The 23,594-nt window shown below is 36.5% G+C and overlaps 1 protein-coding gene across 1 annotated transcript in view; it reads left to right on the top strand.

Moving 5' to 3' along the window:
- Nucleotides 1-23,594, top strand: part of capn5a (calpain 5a) — a 142,352-nt gene that overhangs the window by 34,140 nt on the left and 84,618 nt on the right. Inside the window, exon 2 of the mRNA XM_028800381.2 lies at nucleotides 171-345. Coding sequence (XP_028656214.1) covers nucleotides 181-345 — 165 coding nt within the window. The 5' untranslated portion in view covers nucleotides 171-180. The remainder of the gene's footprint in view (nucleotides 1-170; nucleotides 346-23,594) is intronic.

The following is a 23,594-nucleotide window of genomic DNA, read 5'->3' as shown; positions in this document are numbered from 1 at the left end:
AACTAGTGTAATTTGCTCATAATTGTATTATATGGATTTAGGTATAATTCAAAATATTTATTCAAACATATTGAAAATCTTAAAGAAGCTCACCTGTAATTTAGCATATTTTTACTTTTGATGTGTACAGTACATTATGATTTATTAAGTTTTTTTTCTATCTTTTCCAGAGCCTTAAAAATGTTTTCTTCAGTGAAGCCATATGAGAACCAGCAGTACTCTGTTCTCAAGAAGGAATGCCAACAAAAAAAGGTGCTGTTTGAGGATCCCATATTCACTGCTTCAGATAAATCACTGTTTTATGCTGGAAACAAAATTGGAAGGGTCACGTGGAAACGTCCAAAGGTGAGTAAGTCCTTGTCAACAATTGATAATGGTATCCTAATACTGTTTGCTGAAACAGTAATTTTTGTATTATAGCATCAAGACAGACCCTTTTTGTTTTTATATAAATTATAGAAAAAGCTGGTGTTTAACATTAGCTTATGACACAAAAAACCCACTATGGTTATACAGTAGGTTTTAAAAGGGTACAGTTGATACTTTACTTTCCTAATGCTTTAGGGCCAATTCACAGTTGAGCACTTTAAATTTTGTGTTTTTCAAGAGTTTAAATGTCATTTTGCAAGCAATTTTCAAGTGTTTCTCAGGCATTTTTGGGTGTTTTCCAGCTGCTGCTCAAGTGTTCTTCAGCATGTTTCAAGTATTTTTCCAGAAATTTTAAAGAAGCATTTTGCAGGGAAACAATGATTGAGATAATTTCTGTTTTGCAGACTGTGAGGTGCTATCATGTTGTGAAGTGATGGTTGTGTTTCCAGAATGTCTTGTGTAACTTTAGCTCTTGGGTATGGAGAAAAGGGTTAGATGTTATTTGCTTCACAAAGTACTAAACATATTTTTTTTTAATTGAGAAGTATCACTGACACATTTTAAGTATTCACTGCTAAAACAGGTAATAATACTCAGTTCAACATGCTCAATAATACAATCAATGTTATATGTTGCTCTGAGAAAGAGCTCTTTGTTACCAATCTCTTTGTTGAAACATCTGTACTAAACTTTAACCTGATTAAAACTAAATGTGTACTTATAACTTTTGTTCAGTTATTGTCATTTGATTACACGCTACATACTTGCCTGCATAATGCCCGACCGTGACTGCCAGGTCAGAGGTTTTCATTCTTTTTAATTTTCTTGCTTTATAGTCATTCTGATGACACCAAAAGTGTGTGTATCTAAGTAGCTAGTTTCTGTAAAAATGCCAAATTTCCCCTGGGGACAAATAAAGATCTCTCTGTCTGTCTAATCTATTTTATCTATCTAATCTAACCAGTCCCCCAAAAGCTGTCACTAAAAGACAAACAGCACTTGCTTTATCCAGGAAGAGGTTTTCACTAACTGTAAAAACACTTCCAAAACACTATTTTGTTTTCGTTTACCAGTGTTTTATGAGTATTATCATGAATTTCAATGGAACAAGCGTTTGGCCGAAAACACTTGAAAGCTGCTCCATGCAAGAGTTTTCTAAACTGGTCACTGCAAAATTAGGTGTGAACGGTTTCATTTACAATAATGGCAAATCAATTTTGATGCAGTTTAGGAGGATTCTGGTCAAGTGCTAAAACACTGGAAAAATGCTTTCGTGTGAATGGGCCTTTAAGGCGTACTCCTCCAAATGGTAAACTTTAAGGCGTGAGGGATGCCCCTGTGATGGAAGGACAGGGGGAGAGGCCATATTCAGGGCAATTCAGGGTGGAAGTGCTGTAAACCAGGGCTCAGAAACTGTCCAGGAGTCCTGTGGCTCCAAACCCGTGACCCTGCTGTAAGCCAGGGGGGTTCCCCTCTTGTGTTCTGGGGGAGGTATTGCCCTGAATATGCCCTCTCCCCGGTCCTTCCATCACAGAGGCATCCTGGCCATCCTCCACAAAGGATGATTTCATACTTCTGCAGATTTGAGCTATGATGTGAGATTGAAGAGGTTGGACCTTTTCAGTGTAAGCCAATGTTGATTTAACAGGTAACATGATTGAAGTTTTTAAAATTATGAAAGGTATTAGTACAATGGATCCTAGCTATTACTTTAAAATAAGTTTTGCAATCACATAGGGACACAGTTTGAAACTTGGGAAGGGTATGTTTTACACAAATGTTAGTTATTCTTCACTAAAAGTACAATAGACACATGGAATAAGTTATCAGCTAGTGTGGTAGAGAGTAGAACTTTTATGGACTTTCAAATCTCAACTTAATATTTTAGATAATCTAGGTGAACAGGGTGAGCTTGTTAGGCTGAATGCCTGCTGTTCACAATTATTCTAATGTACTAAAGAGAGAGTTTGGGAGTATGCTCTGATACAGCGAGTTGCCGTACCCACCACACGACAAACCACCTCTGGATCCCAAATTAGGGCTTGAGCACAGCCGTGCAACATGTGACTAAAACTATGTTGTATTTTGGAAAATGTACTAACTTTAAAGCCTTATGACATTCCAGAATGTAAAATTAATAATATCTCAACCCATATATATTATTGTCGAAATTTTTTTTTTTTTTTTTTTTGGAATTCAGATTGTTTATAACAGCACAATTGTGCAGTATGTACAATATTTATTTATTGTGGCAAATAGGTTAGTCAATGTGAGCTAAAACAGTAATAGTTTAGACCGTGCTAGTTTTGGCAGCTTTATCCAGTTGCTGACGCTGAGATTTTTTTTCTTTGTACACTGATGTGAGAAGTGCAAAAGTGCCTGGTAACTTTTAATCTGAAAGGCTTTCCTATTTGGTGATCCAAATATGATACTTTATTATAAGGATGAAAATCACCAGTGAAGGGGTTTTAGGAAGAAGCTAAAGAAAACATAGGAGTCTATGTCTTTAACAAAAATACTACAGACAGGCTTTATAGTAGTAATAAAACCAAGAGCATTCTTTCCCAAACCAGAGCAATCTTTAATAATAAGAGGGTCTTCATTGGCCTTGCAAAGCTTAAAAATAAGCTCATCCATTACTTGTGAAGGAAATTTAATTTTGTACTCAAGTTCAAAATTCAAGACTAATTGTTTAAATGTAGTCCCTTTTTTGTTTTATTACTAAAAATTAATATAAAACAGCTTTTTACGTTGACGTGTGTAAACAGTAAGTGAGTTGATGGCTGGGGAGGTGGACATTTCTGTTAGTTGTGATCTGTGTGACTTATAGATATTTAAATTGATTTTTCATTACAGTACCTGGAAACATTTGTTTAATATATATAATAATATATATATATTTTTTTAATTTATCTTTCTTCTCTTTGAGGAAAAAAATACATGACGACTACCATAGTGTTTTAGGTATATTTCTATTTTTTTTTTTTTATAAATTCTTAGTCCTAATTATGAATGATCTTCTATGTTTGTCATCTGTTGTGGACATGTTATCTGATCAGTTTTGCTGCCTTTCTGGTTCACAGTTTGTGTAAAACATAAGAGATTATTTATTACCTCCAATATTATTTTACTATTTCCCCAAAGAGTTTAACTGATATAGCTGAAGATGCATTAGCTTCCTAACAAATATAACACTATATAAAGAAAAATCTTGGGAAAATTCTTCATCTTCTAGTAAAAATAGGCTAAATTGCCAGTTGCAATGTAAATTAGTACTGTTTGGCAGTCTGACTCCTAACTGCAAAATTTGACAGAAGGGAGCAAGTTGTAACTGATTCACTAAGATGGAACAAAAATCGTCAACACAGACGGAGAAACTTCCATGACAATTTATAATGGAGTAATTTTCAGATAGCCTGGTTGAGGCTGAAGATGAACTAGGTATAGCTATAGTATTTACGTAGTTATAATCTCTTGTAAGTTTTTGACAGCTGATATTGGGGATTAAAAACTGAACATTATATATTCCTGATCATCCCTTTTAGGTGCATATATGTTAGCCAGTATTAAATCAATTTCCTTCATTATTGGCACTGCCATAATAAAACTGCAATTGCACTTCAAAAGCTACAAATTAGATTGCAATATGAGTTAATATGTTCATTCATCTAGTCTTGTTGTCCATAATTAACTGTCCAATTACCCATTGAACTTTTAATATTTAAATCTCCTATAGTCTCCTATAAGAAAACTGTCTGACTTAAATGAACTAAGATGTCGTACCAGTTCTTTCCTCTGAGGTCAAAATTGATACCTTTTAGCATTCCGGCCCCTAAAAATGATGAGACATTTTTTTGTTTTATGCCATTTCTGTTTCCTTGTAATAAAGGTATTTCTCATCTTCTGATATTTACTGAAAGTCATGTTTTATCCCACTTTTAGCTGTTGGAACAGTTTCACATGCTGATCAATGTATTTGCCAAATTTAAAAATATTTATATAATTAAGGAGGAAAATAGTTCAAAAATACCCTCCCTGCTAATAAATAATTGTAGAATTGTGTTTGCATTTTAAAAAGAATAGATCTTTAGACAAATGAATTGCAGAATTCAACTGATAATGTGACATTTTTTGAAAATAAATCCCCATATCTTTGTTTGCAAATCCAAAAGTCAACTAAGCATAAACAGAGCCTTGCCTTGTACCTGGCTGTGGACCGATGTGTACTGTATGTTAGTCATTATAACAGCATGTAGGAATGCCGCACCCACATGTATTTATATACAGGTAGTCTTGTGTTGTACAAAGGTGTTGTCCACCTAGCAAAACAATAACCAGATTTCTGGAAAAAATAAGATGTTGACCTTTTTAGAAAGAATGCCAAATCAGATGTGATTGCAACAGTGTGGACATTCATCATACACTTCACTTGTAACACAAGTAAACAAAAAAGAATAAAAGAATTCTACTTTATACAACTTTCTGTAAAGAACAGTACTAAGTCTATTATGCATTGTTTGTAATATAACCTACTTATTTACTTTGATATGATGTGTTTTTTATAGCTGGTTTCCATCCATCCATTTTCCAACCCGCTGAATCCAAACAGGGTCACGGGGGTCTGCTGGAGCCAATCCCAGCCAACACAGGGCACAAGGCAGGGAACCAATCCTGGGCAGGGTGCCAACCCACCGCAGGACACACACAAACACACCCACACACCAAGCACACACTAGGGCCAATTTAGAATCGCCAATCCACCTAACCTGCATGTCTTTGGATTGTGGGAGGAAACCGGAGCGCCCGGAGGAAACCCACGCAGACACGGGGAGAACATGCAAACTCCACGCAGGGAGGACCCGGGAATCGAACCCAGGTCCCCAGGTCTCCCAACTGCGAGGCAGCAGCGCTACCCACTGTGCCACCGTGCCGCCCATATAGCTGGTTTCTGTGTCATTAATTTTTTCCTTCCCTGAAGAAGTGACTTTTAGCTCCCTGAGAATACAAGCAGTCCCAAGTGAATATGATTTCTAGGTTATAATAGATCCTGGAAAGCATTGCAAAAGGTACAGAGGTAACTTGGCCTTTAATATTTTTTTAAAAGGAAAAAATATTCAAAGATTACATACATTTAAAAAATGTAAAAGAAACACCGTACTTGTGCCAATGCATATGTTATAATTAGCAAGTGAAAGTGTTAGCTGCCAGGGTGTAGCACCCAAAGACTACTTCACAGAAAGTTGAAATACTGCTTCAGGATAAATAAAGTATTGGCTGTAGCAGTAAGGATGGTTTGTTTATATTTGTATTTAAATAAGGTTAAGTATACATTTACAGTAGTTTTAATTTTGATATACATGCTCAGATGTTGTTCACAGTACTCTTATTATTCTAGCAGGGGCTTATTTAAGGTTTCTTAAATAGGAAGGTACAATCCGATAAAACCTTCACTTTAGTGGCTTACTGGTTGGTAAACAGTTCTGGACATGTGTAACAACATCCCACAGCCAACAGTCTTGTTTAAAGCAGGTCAATGGATAGTAGTAGTAGTAGAAATATTGTGTATAGAGTGTGGTGAAATTCTTACTTGCATATCCCCTGTACATGCAACACATTGCCACTCTCTAGCAACATTATAAACAAGAATTTAATAAAATATATCATCAGTACACTGTGTTGTGTAATTCTTTGGCTAGAAAATGCAAATTTGTTTACCTGATGTACTCCTTAAACTTATTTGCATATCACTTGTTCAGCTGTTCTTCCATGTTATGACATACCAAATGTTCTGTTATGTAAATAAAAACAGAAAAAGAATTTATTTGTGGCTCCTTCTTTCATTAGCTATAGGAACACCTATGTTACAGACGTCTTTGTAGGATGCAATTAGTTGCTTTAACCTAGTGTAATACGTAGAAAAATACATTGTTTTTTGGTATTTTTAGTAATGTGCTTTAGTATGGTATATAATGATAAATATAAGGTTTTGTTTATGGACAGTACAATTTTTCTGTACTTATTTCATGGGGGCTGCCATTTTGCTATTTGCTACGATGTTCGTAGACTTCATTACCCTGCTGTTATAGAGGGTAAGAGCAGTCTGGTGTCCATGTTTTTTATCATATGATTGTGATTACAACTAAAAACAATGAGATTCAGGATGATTTGGTTCTGGCTGTTCAGAGAGTGTTGTATCCAAGCATATTAATTGAAAGTTGAGTGGAAGGAAAAAAAGTGGCAGAAAAAGGTGCAAAAGCAACATGGATTACCACAGCCTTGTGAAGCACAGCACATTCAAGAATTTGGGGGAGATTCACAAGGAGTGGGCTGCGGCTGGAGTCAGTGTTTCAAGAGCCACCACACACAGACGTATTCGAGACATGGGCTACAACTGTTTTACCTGGGCTAAGGAGAAATGGACTGGACTGTTTCTCAGTGGTCCAAAGTCCTGTTTTCAGATGAAAGTACATTTTGCATTTCATTTGGAAATCAAGGTCCCCAAGTCTGAAGGAAGAGTGGAGAGGCACAGAATACAAGTTGCTTGAGGGTCAGTGTGAAGTTTCCAGTCAGTGATGATTTGGGGAGCCATGTCATCTGCTGGTGTTGGTCCACTGTGTTTTATCAAGTCCAAAGTTGACGCAGCCGTTTACCAGGAAATTTTGGGGCACTTCATGCTTCCTTTTGCTGACAAGCTTTATGAAGATGGTGATTTCATTTTCCAGCAGGACTTGGCACCTGCCCACACTGCTGTGCTTGATTGGCCAGCAAACTCGCCTGACCTAAACACCATAGAGAATTTATCAAGAGGAAAATGAGAGACAACAGACCCAACAATGTAGATGATCTGAAGGCCGCTATCAAAGCATCCTGGGCTTCCGTAACACCTCAGCAGTGCTACAGGCTGATTGCCTCCATTCCACGCCACATTGATGCAGTAATTCATGCAAAAGGAGTCCCAACCAAGTATTGAGTGCATACATGGACATACTTTTCAGTAGGCCAACATTTCTGTATTAATAATCTTTTTTTTTTTTTATTGGTCTTATGTAATACTTGTAACATTTTTTGAATTGTATTACTAAAATATATTAACTTTTCGATGATATTCTAATTTATTGAAATGCACCTGTATATCATCCGTGAACTGAACTGAGATTCAATGTACTGCAAGTCTTTGTTTGTTCCTCAGTTCAATACATGAAATGATTCTTTCGGTGAACTAGTTAAGCAGTTCGTTCCTCGATTCTGTATATGAACTGATTCTTTTGGTGAACTAGTACCTCAGTTCAGTACATAAACCGATTCTTTCTGGGAACTAGTTCAGAGCATTTTACTGCGAGTCTCTTGTCTGCAGTTCATGGACAATCTTGCAATGCTTCTTCAGATCAGTAGCGGGTATACTGGTTCATTCAGTCAGACTGTGTACTGAGATGGTCATAGTCACTCAGTCAGAGTGGACGGATCAGTGGGAGGTGCATGGTGTCATCTACCAAGTCAGTAATTGACTAGTCGTCATAAATATTTTTGCTGAAACCGTTTACTGATGAATGCTGTCTTTGGGAGACAGCCTAAGTGAAGTTAAAATGATGTTGTGGAATGCTGTATAAAATGTAGCACACACTGCACATGCCTCAAAAAGATTTGTTCTTTAATGTCATTGAACCAGTACTTTCGTTCAGTGACTTAAGACAAGTGCTAAATAACTAGTTTGTTCGTTCATTGTGCATCACTAGTTCCCAAGTCACACTGTACAAACTTTCATAGGGGACAGCTCTTTGATTTAATGTCACTACTGTTTCATCTAGAGTCTTGTAATTCCCTATCCCCGAACAACCCAAAAAAAGGGATAGAAAGCAGCATGCAATTTTGTTTTGTTTTTGTTTTTTTTTTTCTGGTTTTTTTTTTTTACTCCATTTCTTTTCACACTTGCTTCAACGGAAGACAGAAAATCTAGTGGCATTACAAACAGGCAGTAAAATTAGCAGTGGGCTGAACGGGAGTTCAGGTGAGCTCTTGGATGAAGCAAGTGCAATTAGAATTTGTGACGGGAAATGTGGATTATACTGTGAACAAGTCTCGTGTTTGTGGCATAGCGACAGCTACTTCTAATTTAAAAAGTAGCTGAGGAACACTGGCTTAGGTGTATAACTCTGACTATGACTGGCTTAGGTGTGTGACTATCTTTGGGGCCCTGCCCATGGCTCTTTTCTGATGTGCGCCAGGGCTGTCCACAAAGCCATTGTCCCCAACCCCTGTAACCCAGCACTGGAATCACTGGTATGAAAATGTATGTATATACTTAGTTCATTCCAGACATGAAATGCAAGATAAAAGTAAACAGAAATTTTGCAAGGTCTGGCATGAAAGTGAAGGTTTGGATGAGTAGATAATTTTATGTATATCTATACTAATAAAAGGCAAAGCCCTCACTGACTCACTCATCACTAATTCTCCAACTTCCCGTGTAGGTAGAAGGCTGAAATTTGGCAGGCTCATTCCTTACAGCTTACGTACAAAAGTTAAGCAGGTTTCATTTCGAAATTCTACGCATAACAGTCGACAACGTCCGCCATGTTAAATTTTCTTATTTATGGCCCCATCTTCACGAAATTTGGTAGGCGGCTTCCCTGCTCTTACTGAAACCGATGTGCGTACTTATTTCGGTGGTATGACGCCACTGTCGGCCGCCATATTGAACTTTCCAACGGTCTTTGTTAGTTATGGGCCCATCTTCAAGAAATTTGGTACGTGGGTTCCCAATGCTAACTGAATCCTACTTACGTACATATATACGTCCATAGCCTGCAGCGCGGTCGCCGAGTGAGGCGGCGTTGGGTCCCCCATCCCCACGCCTCCCACGTAGTTGGCTGCCTGCCTATATAAGGCCATCCGTCGCTCTGGTCTCTTCATTCCCTTCCTTGCTTCGCCACGGTATTCACGTCTCCGTGCTGATAACTGCAGCCTTTTTATTTAATCCACGGCTTCTCCGCTGTTTTATTATTCGTTTATTACAATTGGTTATTGTGTAGGTATTTTAGACTTAGTTTACATTGTTCAGGTACCCATTTTCCTTTATCATTCCAACCATACCCCCATTAACATGTATATCGAGGTGATCACCATTGATCAAAGAACTGTCACTTACCGAGTGGTTTCCGTGCCCGGAGATGGCGACTGCCTTTTCCATTCTCTGTGTTACATATTGCACGGCCATATCTGGCTCACTCTTGATATCCGGAAGAACATTGTGTCTTAAGTATTGAATGACTGGGACAGGTTCAAGGTGTGGACTGATGACGGTACAGGAGATAATTATACTACACAGGAGCACTATAAGAGTGAAATGCTTAAGCCCTTCACCTATGGTTCTGCGTGTCAGTTGATGGCTGCTGCTATATATTTTGGTTGTTGCTTTCAAGTGTACCGAAGTGGCCAAATATTTTACACCTTTGGACAACCGCTAATGCCTCTTAAACATCTTGGATTCACAGGTGACAATTTGAGTAGTGGACACTTTGATGTTTATGAATGTTTAAACTCTCAAAAGCTGGATGCGAAGTTATCGATGAAACCCATTTCAATTCAAACGCCTCCAATTTCCAGTAAGGCTCTGCTTCGCAATGACAATTAATAAGTCTCCGGGACAGACCCTACAAAAGGTTGGCATTGATTTGAGGCAAGATTGCTTTTCACATGGCCAACTATACGTTGCATGCTCAAGAGTAAGCTCAGCGCACAGCTTGGTCATATTACAACCAGAGGACCGAACTGACAACGTGGTATACAAAGAGATCCTTAACAAATAATTATTGGTATATTTTCCCTCAATTTAAAAAGGTTTACTTTTCTTCTTAATAAAAATTTTAAAGCAGTACTTCGCTGCTGCGAAGTGCGAGTATTTTGCTAGTAGTGTAATAAAGCGCACAACAAATCAAAAAGAGCTGGGGATCCTCCCTGTATATTGTGCAGTATGGACAAGTAGGCTATAGAGACTGATCTCTTGGAGTTCCAAAACTAGGATTGATGGCAAATGAATACAGCAGGCTTTTATAGCAGAAGAAGAGGAAAGGCGTATTTTGTAGGAAGGAAGTAGTGTGAGGTCATCTGAGAGTGCCGGTAGTCATGTCAACAGTGAGGGCCTGAAGTGAGGCCGTGGTCAGGCAGAAGTGACTAGTTTATGTTGTCTTCTGGAGTTCTTTTTAAATGAGAAGAAAATGCATTAATACTCAAGGCCAACTCCTGGTCTTGCATCACAGTGCCTCGAGTTGAGCCCTTTGGCTGCTCCCAAGCCCACATGTGTGACAATAGTTACAAATCATGTACTTGTTGCTTCAGTGATTTATAGTTTTTATATATTTTTTAAAAAAAAAAAATGGAACTGCAACTGCAATACAGTACTTGTTTTGAGAGATTGTTTAGGTGCAAGAGACTAAATGTTTCCAAACAAGGAAACACCATGTGATATGGGATATGAAATCTAATTACAATGATAGCTGACAGATTGTGGCAGAAAAAAAAAACTTGATTCCAGAGTTGTACATCATAAATTGTCATATTGTCATGAAAAAATGTGTTTTGCTTTTCTACACATTTTTAAAAGCTTTGATATGTACTGCATTTAAATATACTCTGTATAGGTCACATGTTTATATTATTTAGTACTATATGGAATATACAATGAATCATTTACATATGTTATGTATAGCATTATCATTTGCTTTTCAACCATCACATCATCAAAGAAATACTTCTGCAGACAACTGTTGTTGTCTAAGCTATCCCTGAGGCCTGATATAACAGGGCAGGACACATACTACTATCAGAAATCAAGATGAGACTTTGCTCATTTGATGAAAAGAAACTAACAGATTTTTTTTTCTTAAATTTGAATGATTTCATAGTTGGATGTCTTTTTTTGTGTCCGTCAACAGATGTGAACATAATGTGTGTTGTTTGCAAAATTTGGCTTTATTTATTTACTTGTTTATTTATTTTTAGTTTTCCTCTTTCCTATAACAGAATACTAAGCTTAACCAGTAATTTCTAGGATCCCAATAACCTTTGTTATACTGTTCTCTTGACCCTTCTTCTGCTTGATGTCAGCATCTCTCTTTTTATATGAATTATGTGCACTGTGACTGTATGTATGTACTGTACACCTAACAGAACTTTCATGTTGAGAAAGAAATCTTTCCACAGTGCCCTAAGAAAAAACTCTTTTTTTTTTTTTTTTTTTTTTTTTTTTATACCGTAATAACTTATGTTTTTAGCTCCGAGCCTACTGGCGGTATTAGGTCACTGTAATTATTTTCTGCTGTGGGTGTTGTCAGTGTTCCCTCTTTGACAGTCATATCATTATTGATTCCTGCCATGGGTTGAGAAGTCAGTTTACTAATGTGAAGTGTTGCTTCTGTTGAGTATAGATGTAATCTTACTAAGGAACTATGAAAAAGTTAAGTACAAAAGTGTACTATAATTGCATCACATGACCATATATTTCACACTAAGGTGTACCCTTGATGCTGTCCCATTCTGTATGAGCAGCTGTGTTATATTTTAGGAAGTGAACTTGTGACACATGTATTGTGCCTGGTCGTTTACAGGTTCATGTGATTTTTAATTTTTAATTTTTTTTGGAAAGGTTATCAGGGAGCCAGGCCACTCCTCTTGAAGAGAATTTGAAAACCTATACATTTAAAACTGTAGTACAGTATGTTTGTTTTTTTTTTTTTAACCTTAAGTTATCAGGGTTTGCTTTTTCATGTCATTTTTCATATCCTGCCTGACTATTTCATGTAGCTTCTGCCTTTTGGCCTTTTAAAGAGTGATTTTTGTTGTTTGTGATTACATATTTCTTTTGCCCCTTTTGTTTTCCCTTTTTAAATGCTGAGTGATTTATGTCTCCAGTCAAACTGTTTGACCTTTTTAGAAATTCATTATAAAATGAGTGTCACATTTAAACTGGGTTGGTATTGATCTTCACATAACTGTACCCATCTGGCTGAAAGAAATATAATAGACTTTGTCAATTTTTATCTCTTCATATCGGGACTGTGTCACTCCATGTTGTGTGTCTATTTTTAAAAACAGTAACAGTAATTGTCTATGTTAAGAAAAACAATAAAAATCTGGCAGATCTACAATAACCAACCTTGCAACTGAATAATTTATGTCCATACATTTTTTAATTGCAGTCTTTGTTTTGTGTATTAAGTAATTAGTTATTTATTACAGTCTTAGTATTAAAGGTGTATTGTGATATGTGGCTGGACTAATGACTGATTTTATTATAAATCATAAACATATTCACATTTTTTCCCATATGTATATTTTGACAAATTATGTGCAGTACATGCCAATATTTAATGTTTTTGCAAAGGAGACAGAAGTCTACTTAGCATCAAGTATGGTATGAATTAGCTTGGTGTCAAGTTTAAATCCAGTCTGACAATGATTAAATAAAATGGGGAAAAAAAATCTCCTGCTGAATTTTCCTCATGGTCCTCTTTTTTTTTTTTTATACTACTGAAAGGTTACCAATGTGTAAAGGGTATTCATTTTTTGATTTATGCAAGAGGTTTAGGACCATAAGACATTTCAAACATAAGAGACCATTTAATCCATGAAGCTCAATTGGTTAGTGAATAGCTCGGTTGTCCCAGTATCTTATCTGCATAAGGTTGAGAAAATTACGGTTATTGATTTGTAAGATCAACTTTGTGCAAGTTCCCTAAACCTATACTCCATAAAGAGTGATATGCAAAAAATGTATTGAATAAGGCTGCATTATAATCATTAAAAGCAGTAAGGTTCAGGAATGACATGGATCCACTCAGTGATCCATAGTAGCCTAAAAAAAGAACAAACATAAAAGGATACTTTTAAAATGTAGCTGATCAGAACATTGTACACATTGTACAAAAATGTAATGGCGTTAAATGAGTTATCTATTAATTTGCATATTTAAAAAATATCTAGTTGACCCATGATTGAGTACTTAGTTGAATTTTTTTTATATTGTTGCACTTCAATATGTGTGGGAAGTATTTTCTGCAAAAAATAAAATAATTTTAAATTATGAAATGAAAATGCAATAGCTCTTTTGCAGTTTCATTTTCAAAGTCTGCATGCAAGAATGCTGCAAAAATTAAAATTAAATAACCCCATTTGCGATTTCATTTTCAAAGTGTACATGTAAGAATGGTGCAAAATTGTAAATTAAAAAAATAACCCCATTTGCAATGTCCTATTCAAACTTTACAACACAAGAATGCTGCAAAATTTAAAAATAAAGTGAAGTAGCCCCATTTGCCATTTCATTTTCAGTTGGAATAGCAATGAAGCTGCAAAAATGAAAACAAAAATGCATTTCCACTTTGTATTTACATTTTCAAGTTCTCAACATGCAAAAAGCGTGGGTCAGTGGACGCAGCTTTGCACCTCGATTTCCCTCAATTCTTTGTCCTTCGTAGCTGTAGGTGACCCATTTGATGCTCCTGATCCATATATGCAGCATCAGAGTTACTACTCAGACCTACACTTTCCTAAAATGGTTGGACACCACCTACTCTATAGTTAATAGAGGATAGTGTGCACATATTTCCTTATATTTGATTCCAGTGATGACTCATCTGTCTGTACCCCTCTGTTTTGGAATCTTTTTCTTGGTAATGTTCTCTATCTAAAATACAACCATTCAAAATCAATCTGGCAATGCTCTACTACAGTGGAGACTAGCTACCTTCTCACGTTCAGTTACCTTGGGCTTATGGTATTGAGGTATTTGGCATATTAGGCAACTATTTAATTCAATCCACTGTAGTTGGATGCATAATGATTATGTGGCGTGAAGTAGACAAAGATTCAGCACATTTTCATTGCATTTCTATTAATTGCAATATTGCATTGAAACACAATTTTAATTTTCGTTGTGGATTTATTGGGTTTATGTAAGATCTTACATTGTGGTCACAAGATATGTTCTACAAACAAGATGTGTATAATCTGTGCATGAGTTATCTTGTGGGAACGAGAGGAGTATGTAGTATGCACAATCTTCTATTGTGTGGCCACAAAATTGGTTTCTTGTTCCCCCAAGGACAAGTACAATAAGCCTCACGTGTGCTGTTGGTTTTGACGGCTTTGTGAATCCAAATTATTCCATAAACGTAATTGATAAAGTTGTACTTTAAACTACAGTGTGTAATATATTACACTGTACTACTTTATACAAATGCAGGAAATTGAAATATAGAGCTACTGTCCACAATGAACATAAATACTGAGATATGCTACAAATTCATCACTGTTCTTTCATTTAATTCTACATCCAGTTAAAGTTAAAAAAAAAAACCAAAAAACTTTGATGTAATTGTTATTACTCTTTAATTAAAAGACACAGGAATAAACAAAGATGTTTTAATGTAGAGAGTAGCATTAAGATCTCTTAGTAGGGGTTTAAATTACCTACATTCTCTGAATGGTGAGGAACACTAAAGGATCTGCACCCCGGTATCCTAACCAATTTGCCTAATATCCATCCTGCACACACATGGTTTACAGACAGCTGTGGTACAAATGAGTGTGGATATGACTTCCCTAATGGGATTCCCAGCAGCAGTAGATGAGAGGTACTCCTACTTCAGAATGAAGAAGAAAACAAAATTTAAAATCAATAAAAAAAAAAAATTAAGTGAACATCTTATAACCTCATTACTTGAATACTGTAGATACTCACTCAATTTTAAAAAAAAAAGTGAAAATAAACACAGATTGGGCTTATTATACTTCACCGAAGTAAAGAGAAATTTTAGAAGGTAAATTATTACAACTATTACATTAAATTTCAGAATTGTATTTTTAATAAGAATTCTCAGGATATGGTTTCATTTGCTTAGTTTGGTACCCATTTTTTTGAGTATTTATGTTAACTATGAAATTAACTACAATTAAAGTCCAGTCATATTAACACTCCAATGTAGCCAGATGTATACCAGTTGTCTCATAGTACTTTTTCATATTTAATCCACTCCTATAGACAATTTAAACTCTAATTTTCCCACACATATAGCCAAATTACATTAATATTACACTACAATAATTCTTTTATTGGCACTCACATAACAAGTGACAGCAAAACCTTTGTGTTTAGGCACAGGGACACTCTTGCTTGAAACCTGAGTCTATCTTCCCAGCTTATCCAGCGATTTGTTACTGCTAGGATCATGCCAATATTTCATTAATTGGGCTCCTAAGATCCTAATATCTTGTGTGTACAACATATGAGTATTCTTCACACAATATATAACTCTATGTGCACAAGTAGTATCTTGTGACCAAAAGTCTTGTTTGCACAAATTTTAAAAAACTGCCACTTTTTGGGACTTCAGGTGCTTCATATAAGACAGTTTAAGAAGAAGAAAGAAAAACATTTCAACATGCTTCTTTAAATTTGAATACATATTATTGAAGGCAGAAATTTCTTAAGGTGCTGATAGGCACAGATGATGTTGCAATATATAAGTCACCTTTGATGCTACAAATTTGAAAAGAGTGTTTAAATTCAAACGTAGGGAACATGCACATTCATTTTCCTTGTCTTAACAGTGAGTGGGAAACATGGGAATGAATGAGCAGTGGGTGGTACACTATGGTGCTTTTGTTTTTGAATGATGTACAGCATTCTATTAGGTCGGCATTGCTCAGACAGAGCCATCACCTAAGATGACAACACCTGATAGGTCTCTTTAATGAATTTAGAATAATTTGGTCTGTGTAACAAGTAATGGGGACTTGCTTGAAAGCGTTGTGAAGTAAAAAAAAAAATTATGCTATTTGACCTGTAGAGAGGTGAAAGTAAAAGTAGCCCTGAATGAAAAAGTACAAATATCTGAAAAATGTACCTAGGAAAAGTAACAAAGTAGTTGTGCTTCATTTTGCACCTCTGGCCTCTTCAAAGCAATTCTCTTAAATGTCCAGCATTATATAGGGCTTGCATTGCATTGCCCAAATGTTTTAAAATATGGACTGTAAATTCCTTAAACCTCTGTGAGAAATTAAATGAAAGTTAAAGAAACTACAGTAGTTATTTAACACCTGCTGACCACCCCCCTAAGCCCTTGTAGTACTTTTACCCACCTTTTGGTCAGTGTTACACTTGACTTTATCTGCTTATTATGTGTCTGCATCAGATTCATCTAGTAATCTTTTTACACTTTAATTCCTTCTCTCTAGGGAAAGTGTTACTTCTTTACTGTTTACCCTTTACGACTCTAGTTATTTACTTACTGTCCTGTTTCCTGCTTCTACCACCACTTGTGCCATTCTGCCTGCAATGGTAGAAATTGCAGTGATTTTAAAGTAATGGATCAGAAGATTAAACAGACAAGATCCAATATCCTGAATGTCTAGTAATCAAAATGTCAAAGCCAAAACAAAACCCTAATTCACAGTAAAGTAGATTCTGGATAAAAGTCTAAAGCAAGGAAGTCAAACAACAACGAACGTGTGAGAGAGATATTTAAGATATCCAACGTTGGACACTCAGGAAGTGCACAACATTGACCTTTTTATACCTATAAAACAGTGATGTCACATGCTGCACACTTCTGGTTGACGCTACCTATAAAGTTATGCCATTCCAAAAACAGAAGGGTGAATTACCTTAAACCATCCAAATTCAGGGTCTTCATAATAAATGTAATGGTTTACTTTATGAGATAGAAGTACATAATAAACAAGAACAGTTGCATCAAATATTTGAAATATTAAAATGTGTTCTTCAATTTAAATACTTAAAATCTAAATATTCTCAATAGTAACATAAATTTGTCATTGTCTCTGTCTGACAGAGATCCATAGAGGACTAAATCCTTTGTAAAGGATCAAAAATAAAACATTACATAATATTCATAATCACTGTCCATCACATAATCTAAGATTGTACCTCATATGTTATTAACCTTCTGGTAGTGGCTTTGGGTTAGGACCATCAGTAAAGAATCAAAGATCAAAACTTTTATCAAATGGCTGTTAAAACCATTATTTTTGTGTGTGGTCCAAGTTTATTTGTGTAAAATAAGGGTAATTTTATCTTATTTTTGGGAGTTCCTCTAACTAATGAACACCATGGGGGTGGTGAATGCAGAACATTAACTTACATAACCATTTTTACATTCTAGTATTGTTTTAAGTGATGCTAAGAATATATTGAACCAAGGCAATAAATGACAATTCACACTGCCATCTTGCAACCAGTGGGGCATGAATTGCTGACGTATATTTGTATATCTGAAACCTATCCTGATTGGTGCAGTTGTGCCAAAATTAAGTACAAACTTGTATAACTGAAATTGCTTTCACATTGATGATGCTTGCAATGACACATGGTTATTGATCAGTTCACTTGTTTTCTACTGTTGTCAGCATAGGCAAAATGCCTGTTGGAATTTTCTGTAACCTTTTTTTTCTTGGGTCTTAATATTAAAGACAAAGTTGCTAACATTTTATATTATGTAGAATGTTTGTTGATTGTGATTGACAGCCCCACCAGTCCAAGCTGATACAATAAAATAGAAGTTTTTAAATAACCAAACAAAACTAAAATGCAGCAGCAATCGCAGTGCTGAAATTGACATCTTAAGTGGTCACTAATAAATCTGTCTTGTTATTGCACAAGAAATAAAAGTCAGTGATGCTTTAAAAGTCTGGGGTGACTTAACGGGTCTTTTTATACCATGCACAAAATGTGGGCATTGTATAGCTCCCTAACATGTTAAATATCTGATATAAAAATTGAGTCTGTCTTCTATAAAGAATCTTTGTTCTGCATACTTGTTGTCTACAGGTTCATTTGTTTAAAAAAAGTGTTCAGGGAAGTCAACTGTGCAATTCAAAGGTAATCCTCATTACTTGTGTTCTGCTCCTGCTTATGTGTAGTCAACTCATTAATCATTTTTTTAGCAGATATTTGGCAGTAAAACAGGAAGCAATTTTCTTTGAAAGACTGGCGTTATCCATAATAATTAGTCAGTAGCTAAACAATGCAGCTATAAAATGTATTTTTCAATATATGCGGGAAGGTCATGCTAATATTCTTTAGTATTAATTTTGTAACACACTAAACTTGGCAATGTGTCTGTAACAAGTGCTAGAACACTTCTGAAAATACAGGGAGAAATTTTTTTCCCTATATAGATTCATGTGAGGTATGAATAGGCAGTGTTCTCCCTAGCGTCTTTTAGCTGGGCGCTCGCCTAAATTAGCCGGGTGGAGCGCCCAGCTAAAAGACACTAGGGAGAGCACTGACAGCCACAGATCTACAGGCACAGGCAGATCTAATGATCTGCAGAGATGGCAAGGGACGAGCGGGTGGGTGGGAAAATATTGTAGAAGCAGGGTTGTAAGTGGCAAGAGGAGAGGTGGGGCGGGGTGTTGCCGATCACTGGGTGCTGAACAAACTAATAGCAGGGACGAGGCGGAGCAAAGAGTATGGGGAGTGGGGTGGGCAAGAGGGGGACTGCTATGATATGTTAACAGAAGGTGTCACAAACCTATAACACCTTCTATTAGCATTCAGGATTAAGTGTATGCGGAGTCTGTGTAAATAATAAAATAAAAAAGACTCGTGGAACCAGCCTGTCAGATATCAGAAAATGGGCACCAGGTAGTGACATCTCTATTCTCAGTGTCAGTGCAGTCTGTGTAGTGCTGCTAAGCGTACAGCTGCTCTCTTCTTGTTCAGTATGTAGCAAACCAATATATAATATATACAGTCATGGCCGAAATTATCGGCACCCCTGGAATTTTCCCAGAAAATGCACCATTTCTCCCAGAAAATTATTGCAATTACAAATGTTTTGGTATACACATGTTTATTTCCTTTATGTGCATTGGAACAACAAAAAAAACGGAGAAAAAAAGCCAAATCTGACATCATGCCACACAGAACTCCAAAAATGGGCCAGACAAAATTATTGGCACCCTTTCAAAATTGTGGGTAAATCGTTTTATCTCAAGCATATGATGCGCGTTTGAACTCACCTGTGGCAAGAAACAGGTGCTGGCAATATAGCAATCACACCTGAACCCAGTTAAAATGGAGAAAGTTGACTCAACCTTTGTTGTGTGTCTGAGTGTGCCACACTAAGCATGGAGAACAGAAAGAAGAGCAGAGAATTGTCTGAGGACTTGAGAACAAAAATTGTGGAAAAATATCATCAATCTCAAGGCCACAAGTCCATCTCCAGAGATCTTCATGTTCCTTTGTCCACTGTGCGCAACATAATCAAGAAGTTCACAACACATGGCACTGTAGCTAATCTCCCTGGACGTGGACGGAAGAGAAAAATTGATAAAAGACTGCAACGAAGGATAGTCCGAATGGTGGATAAACAACCCCAATCAACTTCAAAACATATTCAAGCTGTTCTGCGGACTCGGGGTGCAACAAGTGGCCGCTCGAACTATCCGTCGACATCTGAACGAAATGAAACGCTATGGTAGGAGAGCCATTAGGACCCCACTGCTGACACAGAAACATAAAAAAGCCAGACTGGAGTTTGCCAAAATGTACTTGAGGAAACCAAAATCCTTCTGGGCGAACGTCTTGTGGACAGATGAGACCAAGGTAGAGCTTTTTGGTAAAGCTCATCATTCTACTGTTTACAGAAAACTGAATGAGTCCTACAAAGAAAGAACACAGTACCTACAGTCAAACATGGTGGAGGTTCTAAGATGTTTTGGGGATGTTTTGCTGCCTCTGGCACTGGATGCCTTGACTGCGCGCAAGGCATCATGAAATCTGAAGACTACCAAAAGATATTGGGGTGCAATGTAGGGCCCAGTGTCAGAAAGCTGGGTCTGCGTCAGAGGTCATGGGTGTTCCAGCAGGACAATGACCCCAAACATACCTCTAAAAGCACTCAGAAATGGTTGAAGACAAAGCGCTGGAAAGTTCTGAAGTGGCCAGCAATGAGTCCAGATCTAAATCCGATTGAACACTTATGGAGAGATCTCAAAATTGCTGTTGGGAGAAGGCGCCCTTCAAATCTGAGAAACCTTGAGCAGTTTGCAAAAGAAGAGTGGTCGGAAATTCCAGTTGAGAGGTGTAACAAGCTTGTTGATGGTTATAGGAAGCGCTTGATTTCAGTTATTTTTTCCCAAAGGGCGTGCAACCAAATATTAAGTAGAGGGTGCCAATAATTTTGTCCAGCCCGGTTTTTGAGTTTTCTGTGAAATGATGTCAGATTTGGCTTTTTTTCTGTTTTTTTGTGTTGTTCCATTGCACATAAAGTAAATAAACGTGTATACCAAAACATTTGTAATTGCAACAATTTTCTGGGGGAAATGGTGCATTTTCAAGGAAAATTCCAGGGGTGCCGATAATTTCGGCCATGACTGTGTGTGTGTGTGTGTGTGTGTGTGTATGTATATATATATATATATATATATATATATATATATATATATATATATATATATATATATATACTAGTCATTTAGCCCGCTACAATAACGGGCGCTAGAACAGTAGTGCATAAACATTAGTAGGAACAGTCTATATTAAATGGCAAGGGACTTTGACCTCATTCTTTTTTTGGTCGTATTTTTCTTTCTTTCAGCCTTTCTTTTGTTGATGTTTACTTGCTGAGCTGACCGTTCTTCGTGGGCTGCCGCCGTGTATTGTGTGTCTTTAATTTTCTGTGACAGTAACGCTAAAGGCGTTCGTAGATAATTTAGTTCAAATGGCTCTGGAATATGTGATGAGCAACAAAGGTGCAGATCTTTATTTACGTGCGCCTTTATTCGCTGCGCCCAATTGAGGTCGCCCTTTTGAGGCTCGCCTTTTTGTGCGCGCCCTTATTGAAGGATACTGTCTTGTGTGTCCGCTGGCTTGTACGTCCGTAATATACCTTTAATTTTCTCTGGCATTAATACAGGCGTGCGCGTCGGTAATATGCCTTTAATCTCCTCTGACAGTAATACTGGCTTGTTTGTGGCTGTAATATGCGTCACTGTATTGTGTACCTTTAATTTCCTCTCGCAGTAATACTGGTTTGTATTTCCGTAAAACACCTGCAACTTTCTCTGACAGTAATATCGCGCATCGCACCATGCCCCGCGCATGCGCACTTCACCAGAAGACACCCACACACGTACACCTGGATGCACATAGGGATTTTATTAAAGAGGATGTGTATATAATATATATATATATATAATATAAATAAAAATGGCAACAACATCAGAGCTCAAAGAGTTGTTTCCAAATGTAGCCAAACTAACTCATGTTGGGCGACTGATCCCAGTGAGCACAGCTGAATGTGAAAGGGGGTTTTCTGCCCTTAAAAGGATCAAGACATGTTTGAGAAATCGCATGAATCAAAGCATGCTAAATAATCTCATGCTGATCTCCTTGGAGGGCCCAGATCCTGGGGACTTTGATTATAGGAAAGCTGCAGACAACTGGGCCTGTAGGAAGAAAAGAAGAAGAAATATTTAACTGAAGACACCTTCTGCATATGCAAGTTGGCTTTGAAGAACATTTTTTTAATTTTCTTCATTAGGTTTCCCATACTTTTTTTTTTTTTTCATTGTTTTCACTTTTGCTTCCCGACAGCGACAATACTTGTACCTCTTGGTTTATGTCATAACAATTGTTATTTAAAATTTTTGTTAGGGTTACAGGATCCTGAATTGGATACTTCTTAAATTTAAATTTAATAAAAATATTCTGGCACAAGTGTCAAACCTTAAAGGAAGTCATATTGAGCATTGGAAAATAATTAATAATAATTAACTAATAAAAATAGTGCACCACCAAATTTCCCTGTCCCGCCCCACCTGGCTACTTTTTCATGCCACCCAGCTGGAAAAAATTACTGGGGAGAACACTGAACAGGGTTAAAATTTTAAGTTATTTATAATGCATTATTTTTTTTGATTTAACTTGATTCATTAAATAATTCCCAGTAACTGATGATTTTTTCTAAATCAATACTTTTGATATGATTTAATCTATTTTCATTGAAAATTTTTTAAATTATACTGATTATGTTAACTTGGGAGAGTTCAAATGGTAGTGTGTTCTTATTCATGATCTTTTCACTCACTCTTTTTAGTTAAGTTGACTGCTAGTGAATACTGTATATTAAGGCACTAAGGATGATCAGTTGAACTCGAGTTTTGCTAGTTTTTACTTGAAGTAGTGGTAACTGTTATTAGGATCATGTAATCTTTATACTTTTTCAACTGTTTACATTTGTTACAACTGCCAACTTTAATGCTTAATTTATTTCTCTCACTGTGCATCCTTTAGAAAGGTGATTCAGTGAAATCAATAATAAAGAAGGGAAAATGTGCTCAAAAACACATGGAAGTAATGAATATGAAGTGTTGGCAGCAGGTCCATAATAATGGAAGTAATTCATTTCATTAATCAGTGAAACTTGTCAGCCTCCTGTCTTGTGTACTTGCAGTGCATAAAGTGGAACACCATGTAATCACAGTACCACAGGTGAGACTTGTCAATCTAACAATTAACAGGCTGTAGCCAAGGTTTTTTTGTAACCAGGTTTTTCAGATCTATTTTGAAGTCAAAACAAATCCTCATTGTTATTTTTATATAACTGTAATGAAAAAAAATGCCAAATTGTTCATTTTCCTTACTGACCTTTTCCAGGACATGGAGATTTCTAGTTTATGCTGGCAACATAAGAGCCAATCCTTGGCATAATCCCAGTCCATTCTAAAGTGATATAACTGACACAGGAACAAATAAGACTTTTCATACACCGGAACATTTAAATCCGTAAGACTGAGAAGGAGGAACAAGTCAGAGGAGTCAAGATGAAAACCCATATGAGTTAGGAGGTTAAATGTACAATCTCCGACATGACCCATTCCCATAATTTGAGTCCAGGACCTTGGAGCTTTGAGGCTGCAGTGCTGATTAATGTGCCACCAAGCTGTCCACTGAAAATGTTCACAAATTCAATATATAAGCTTGTGTTTTGTGATTAAGTTTCTCTTTCTAAGGTGTTTAACCCTGTTAAACTTGATTCAAAAATTAAAGGCTCTACAATAGGAAAAGTCAATCTCTTCAGAATTTCAAATTATTTTTCATCTTTAATATTTTTCTCAGTTTTCCCTCCTTCTGCAGTCTACAATTATACAGATGTTACTATTTTCACCCAACGCAAAACTTTAGTGAAGGTTGTATACTT

Source organism: Erpetoichthys calabaricus, chromosome 4, assembly GCF_900747795.2.
Source record: "Erpetoichthys calabaricus chromosome 4, fErpCal1.3, whole genome shotgun sequence".
NCBI classification, from domain to species: Eukaryota; Metazoa; Chordata; class Cladistia; order Polypteriformes; family Polypteridae; genus Erpetoichthys; species Erpetoichthys calabaricus.
Note: the sequence above shows the minus strand (reverse complement) of the source record. Positions and strands in the feature narration are given on the sequence as shown.